Here is a 7,134-nt window from a genome sequence, read left to right as displayed (position 1 = left end):
AAGAAAAACAGGCTCTAATTTTAAACCAATCTAAGAAATTTACAAATATAATGCAGGCTAAAAGCAACACAGCTGTTACAGTCAAAGCAGGAAGGAAAGCTGACAAAAAACTGTCAACAGTGTGATGCTAATAGACTTATCAGTATCACTGGCCCATCATTAAGGCACGGCCACATCTGACTATAATTACAACTGTGTGTTCCATTAAATTATTGTTTTGCTTATACATGGCCTATTCTTGTTCAGTGTATGACAGTTGTTGCCTTTCAGCTGCAGGCGTGCCAGTGTTCAATAGTTTAGAGAGAAAATAAGGAACAAATGTGGAAACATATTTAAAGGTGATAAGTAGGCTTACTGCAAATCTATTAAAGGTCAACAAGGACTTTATTAGTCTTTGTTTCAGGATCATATCACCATACAAAGGTCTACAGAACAGTGAAATGACTTTGAAATTACTTGCAGCTCTAAAAAGTCTTTCACACTATCTGGACACAGGGTTTTCTGGGAATGCTATGACAACGTTTTCTTATACCTTGATCTGTTTCACCCAAACCTCTGCAGTAAAAACGTAAAATCCAGGGTTAGACCTGAAGCTAGCTCACTATCGTACTATAAATTCTGCTGCACAGCACAGGCTGGTGGTGTTTGTATCTGAAAAATCAAAGTTCTGGCTTGTCGGTCATGTGTAGGTTCATACTGTGTGTCTGAATAATGGCTTTGAGGGTGAGCTCATACTTGTGCATTAGATTTTCTAGTAAACCCAAAATGTAGAAAAGGAAGCAAACAGGTCAAAGGAAACAAAGGAGACCATCAGATAAAAGATAAATAGTTTATGTGAATCTTTCACACAGCATTTACCTTTACTCTATACACATTGTTCTGAACGTGATATACAGTATGTCATCTTTTTTTTTCTTTTTTTACAATTTGACATAATGTTTTTTTTTCGTTTTTTTTTCAGCATGCACTTTAGAATGCCAACAAAAGGCTCCACGAATACAGACTTCAAACTAGATTTTTCCTCACAGTAAAACATACAAAACATGAACTCGGATCAAAATCCTGACAGTTTGAGGACACGATGGAGAAGCACAGCATCAGACTACCATGACTTTCACAGGTAAGAGCAATGTACTCAACAGTAAGACACAAAAATACATGTTCTGGATTCAAAAAAATAAACACCTTTTTTTTTCTTTTTTTTTCAAGTCACAACGTCATCCTAGAAATACACAAAGAACGGTACCCCTTTGTCGATTCAAAGAGTAAAGCAGCGTGTGTACACGAGGAGGATTGTGGGTACAGGGTGACAATTGAACAGCTAGCCTACAACTGTGCGGGTCGCAACCAAACGTGACACACAGCAAGTTGCGCCACTCGCACGTTTGTGTTTTCAATCCGTTTTCCTTCTGTCGTCTTGTTTGAATGGGCTGCTGGAATCACAGTGTGGATCGGCGCTTTTTGTTTTTCGGGTGCTTATTGCAAATCCGATCTGATTGTTTGGGTTCATGGGTTTGCTACTGTGCAGATGTAGCCATTCTAGAAGTCCCGCTTTATAACTTGGTAAACTTCTGCTACACTTTTGCTCCGCCCCCACAGAGGGGAAAAGTTTGGAAGAATCAAGTTATGCAGTTTTTTTTTTTTGTTTAGCCACCAGGAGTTATGAGGAATAGTCTGGTAAGAATAATTTGGTTTGTGAAGAGACAAACATCTGCAGCACTAACGCAGGGTAGTTGCATGTTAAATGCACCTTGACGGGGGACTTCTACAACGGCAGCTGCGTCACAGGGGAACTCTGTCTCGTTCGTGTTGAACCTAACGGGAAGAGTGACGGCATTGAGTTCACTCTCTGGTCTTTGCTGACCTGGTCTTTCAAACTGCAGATCTTACCCTGGAGTTTTAGGATACACACACACACACACACACACACACACACACACAGTAACACACAGCAGAGCAATTAACCTACTGAAATTACCAAGGGAAACAAAAGCAGAGATGACCATAATGTCACATTTATTCAACTTAGCACATTTGTCTCTCTATACTGTATATACTGTATGTAGAATTTCATATATGAATACACTCCATTTTTAGAACACAAAGTGCCTCAACTGATACATCTTAATACACTTATTGCGAGGAGGGATACCACAGCAAGAAAAGTGATTGAGTGTCACGGCGCAACTTAGCAACCAACCACCTTGTTACCTGACTCGCCATCAAAAGACAGATGTGTGGACGGAGCCACTTGGCCCAGATGTGCTGTGTTGTTGTCGTATTTACAGGAGCGGTATCTATACAGAAGATAGTCTCTTTAAAGGATGAGTCCTGTTTGCTTTGCTTTCCTTTTTTTTTTTCTCCAGAGTTCGAAAACAGGAAAATCAGGAAAGTGTGAATGCTTATCAAAGTCCTCCCAGATCTCCTTTTGATCGTTAATTTCCTCTCCTGCTTGCTGAGCCATGAGCTGGGCGGCTGTCAGACAGTGGCTTTTGCTTGCGTCCTCGTCCATATTGTCCTGTAGGAGTGGCCTTATGGCTCCAAATGGGGTCGTCCCACTGCAATAGGTCCTCATACTGATGACAGTCTTATCCCACCGTCATTCAAATAGGAAATGAATTGTCTAAATAAAATATAAACACATCTCTAAATATCAGAAATGCATCATCTGTCTGCATCATTTCAGAAGACCTTGCCATGCACATCCTGTCTGCTTTTAATATGCACACAAATGAAAACAGTACAAATCTATGGCGCTCTATGAGCCAGTATGATGAAAGCTTTGTCATGTATTGCAGTGATCTAAGTCGGGGGGTGATTCAATAATTTGGTGCACAGACAACGAGAAATGTTTGCGAGAGCTTTTTTAATTGTTTGACTTTTTGCCGAGCTATGTGTAAGATGCATCTAGCCGTGAGCTAGTTGCTAAGCAACCTTCTGCTACTGGTATAGACATACTGTACGGGTCAGGTACGATGCTGCATGGTTATGTCTGCTGTCCCACACCTGTTGGTGTACTGAGGCAATTTATGCCCGTCATGGTGAAAAGAAAAAACAAAACAGTCTAATCAATAATAAATGAAGCTGCCTTTCAGCTGAACCAAAAGGCAGCTTCAGCTTAATATGAGATTTGATGTGAGACACTCCAAAGTGTTTTAAGGTAATTCAGGTCTAGTCTGTGGAGTTTGGGGATTTGAGAACAGTTAATAGCCCTTGGCTGGTATGAAGTGCATTTAAAAGAGGGAAAGCTAAAAAAATAAAAATAAAAAAGTCATGTATCTGTTTCTTTATCACAAAAAAATCTACTTTTGAATCATCAACCCAACTTGGGGGAACATGCATGTTAATATTATGCAAAATCCAGTTTTTAATTGTTTTTGAACATAATAATTCATTCCCTGTCTACAGTCCCACAAAAATATACATAAAATAAACAACACAGCTGTCCCCTTTCCTTTCCTTTCCTTTTCTTTCCTTTCCTTTCCTTTCCTTTCCTTTCCTTTCCTTTCCCTACAGTTTAGAAAGTGTGTCCCTCAATGAGCCGTTCAGGTTTGGAATCCTGTTGTGATGTCACAACAGGATCAGCATCGGCCCTCAGGGCTCCTCTCTGTCACTGACTGAACAGAGTGGGTACAGAGAGGAGGTCCTGCTGCCCTCCTCCTAACAGGGCTGAAGCCAGCAGCAGCTCATTTGGATTTAAAGCTACAGACACTGTTTGAAACAGCCTGTATTGAAGAGGGCTGATGCCAGGGTTATTATAGGCATTGTGGAATTAAAAATCAGTGTTTTGAGCTGAAACTTGAAGTGTCCATTGTGAGCACATGTGAGACTTATATTAATTTGTTAAAAATATTTATGATGTGGGACCTTTAATTACAGCCTGTTTACAATGGGCATGATGCTGTAAGCAGCTTTGTTATTGATGCCTTTGAGAATGAATGTTCGTCAGAGGCTGTGCTCATCTCTGCACCTGCATAATGTGTCTCTCTTTACAGATTACTGAATAACCCCCATTTCATCACACAAAAACACAAATCATAACTCATGACCAGTAAGGTGAGAGGGTTGTGCACTGCAATCTGCGCCCTCACACCTGTTTCAGACGGTTACCTTTCCGCCTGGCGGTTCCTTCTCTCAAGCCATTAGGATAGAACACTGCTCTCTGCTTGTGTGAAACCAGTAAAGACAACCTCTTTGCAGTTATCTGTGAGCAAACAACCAGAAACACAACAGCTTTGGTGGCACTCCGTCAAAGAAATAAATCGACATGAAGGGGTGGGGTGGTGGTGGTGGTGGGGTTTAATCAGAAATAGCAGCAGATGAGCAGAAACCCACATGCAGAGAGAAACCAACACCCGGCTGGCGTTCTGTGTGTTTAGTCTCCTCGGTGGTTTGTTGGTGAAGCCAATGGCAAAATGAGACAAGTTGAGTGCACCTCCCTTCCCCACCCAAACCCCAACATAATAACATTTAATTAAAATCACTCCTTCGTGTATATTTACTGTAGATAGAAATCCTCTCCTCTCCGCTCCACACTGCTCGCAGATGATGGTTACAGGATGATCCATGCAAAAAAACATGAGCACGGCCCGGCAGAGGGTGAAGAAAGAGTGACAAAGTGTGTCTGTGTGAGCTGAAACAAAATCCTTCAAAACTAATCTCCCATCCCCACACCTCTTATCTACTACCCCCCCCAAAATAAAATAAAGTACAGACAAAGTCACAGTCGCATGAGGTTAAAATGAAGTGACATCTCTCTTTCTTTTTTTTTTGGAAGCACGTCTGTTTCAAGGTATCTAAATATAGCAACATCTAATATCCCTGATTATTAATATGTCTTGTATTAAATGTTATGGCTGCTACTTCTGAAGCCACCAGTCAGAGTTCTTTTATTGCAAGTCTAAAAGGTACGACAATATCCAACTAAAGGGAACTCCAAGTGACGAGGGAGAACTGGCTAGTTACTCAGCTAAGCACATGTACCTTCGAGGAAAAAAGGGGACTTGCTCAGGTTGCCCAAGCTATTAACATTAGTCTTAGCTACAATGTTAAGCACTTATCCACTAGTCACAATATCTAGAACAGAGTTCAGATATGATGCCAAAGGGAGGTGGTTTGTTAGAGGGGTTGGATGTGGGGCGGTTTGGGTCAAAGTGGCCCGGGGCGTGGAGGTCTCACAGGATGGAGGGGATGGGGGAGCGAGAGCGCCGCAGCGGGCAGGGCGATCCGTAGGGCGAGGTCACGGGAGACAACCTCAGGGCGTTACCAGCCATGCCAGTCATGCCCGCTATGTTGTTTAAGCTCCGGGATTTTTCATAGCCTTCAGATGAGGGGCGACAAAAGGTGGTGGTGGTGGAGGTGGTGGTGCAGGAACAGGACATGAACACACACAGGCAGGCAGGCAGGCAGGCAGGCAGGCACGCAGGCAACGATCCGAGTCCGAGCCAGCCGAGTGAACCGAGACAAGACAGGAGACAGGAGTGAGACAGAGCAACAGTAACATACTGTACGGTGAGTGCATGCACAGCACATTTCCTGACAGTGACAGTAAGGCAGATTAAACCCAGGCAAAGGTTTAGAACTGGACTGGAGCTGCTTTGGAGTGAGAGACAACCTCGTTTGCTGAGTGGGTGGAAATAAAGAACCAGATATTTTGATTTAATATGCATTCCATCTACACTGGACCATCCCATCAATAGATAGGGATAAGCATGAACTGTGTATAAAGCATGGGTGGAGCATCTGGGTTTAAAAAGTGAAGGCAATGTGGAAGAGAATTAAACCTACATTTTGTCTAACAGCCAGCAGGGGGAGACGCCGTCAGCTGCAAGAAAAGAAGTTCAATTGCATAGAGGTCTATGAGAAAATGATCCTATCTCTGACTTGAACTGCTAGCATAGTAAATGTTGTTTAAATGGGTTTATGACCTCACTTGCTACCTTTAAGTCTCCTTCAATGCGGCATAGCGTTTATTTAGTAAATTATGGTCTCATTTAGAGTTAACCTGATGGTAGAACAGGATGTGTTTAAGGGCAGGACTGTGCAGAATGTTCTCAGTCAGAGCCAACGCTTGGTTTTTCCAAACATAACGAGGACCATTTCTGGCCAAATGCCAAATTTGAGTCCTCGTAATGGTACGTCGACAAACCAGTGGGTGACATGACATCACCAGTTTGGAGGAAACTAATCTTCTAAATAGATGAATTGTCAACCACTGTCAACAATTACATTTCTCCTCTTTATCACAGTCGGCTGCTTAATTTGAAAACAGTATGTTAATTTCAAGCATCTGAGATGGAAAAATTCTCCATATTGACCTTCTGGTCCAAAGTCCGAGTCTGACTATGACTCATATGTTATGATCTCTCCCACTTGACTTGTCTGTAACCTCTGCTGGCAGCTACATTTAAATAAAATCCAATATTTATTGCAATTTTCTAACTACAAATAGCTGCGTTTTTTGGTTTTTTGTTTTTTTTGCTTACAATGAGCCCTTCATGTCTCTAGAGGCGGTGGGCCTCCTCCACAGAGTCCCAATGTTGTGTTACTGTGCTTCCCCCACCTTGGTCCATTAAATGGCCATCATCATTGAGGATCATTAGGGGCCTCCTCCACGTCTAATAGGCTCAGTCGGCACATTATTACCCCAGTTATTGGTGAGCTGTGATCTCAAGTCCACATTTGGAGGTCAGAGTGATTTGTGGAGGTGTAAGTGACCTTTCAACTAGGAGCCTATAGTTTTTCATTTAAGCCTTGTTTTAACTTGGATTTTCAATATTGAAATAGTTATAAGTTCGGAACAAGAACTATTTAGTAATATTTTGTTGGAGTTAAAATACACCCCGTTGCTGTGTTTATGATTATACATGACTGCAAAAGGTCACCAGGGTCATCGGAGTTGCTTTCTGTTTAGTAATGATCAGAATGGATAATAACACTCCTACTAAGTGTACTCAGAGGTGGTGGAGGTGCCTACTGGCCCATATGTATGAGAACAATTTGTGGTGATTATGTCCATTTAATAGGCTGATAGAATCAGGTGCAGGTTTCTAGACGTGTTATTAGTGGCCGTTGTTAGTTAGCTACTTACTTGAAAGGCAAGGAAGAGGGAAGGGTTGATTGCAATTTACAATC

At 42.0% G+C, this 7,134-nt stretch overlaps 1 protein-coding gene across 3 annotated transcripts in view; it reads right to left on the bottom strand.

Annotated features, from left to right (window-relative positions):
* Positions 1-1,993: 1,993 nt before the first annotated feature.
* The window catches only part of kcnc2 (potassium voltage-gated channel, Shaw-related subfamily, member 2), a 126,670-nt gene continuing 121,529 nt past the window's right edge, over positions 1,994-7,134 (bottom strand). For 2 of the 3 annotated variants that reach the window (XM_008278543.1, XM_008278546.1), the window contains one exon: positions 5,175-5,320. In XM_008278543.1, coding sequence (XP_008276765.1) covers positions 5,175-5,320 — 146 coding nt within the window. Of the gene's footprint in view, positions 2,624-4,110; positions 4,205-5,174; positions 5,321-7,134 lie in introns of those variants that run through there. The other variant, XM_008278544.1, reaches the window with a different exon arrangement.

This window comes from Stegastes partitus, unplaced genomic scaffold, assembly GCF_000690725.1.
Source record: "Stegastes partitus isolate 25-593 unplaced genomic scaffold, Stegastes_partitus-1.0.2 Scaffold126, whole genome shotgun sequence".
NCBI classification, from domain to species: Eukaryota; Metazoa; Chordata; class Actinopteri; family Pomacentridae; genus Stegastes; species Stegastes partitus.
The sequence above is the reverse complement of the archived record's forward strand: the minus strand, read 5'-3'. Positions and strand labels throughout refer to the sequence as shown.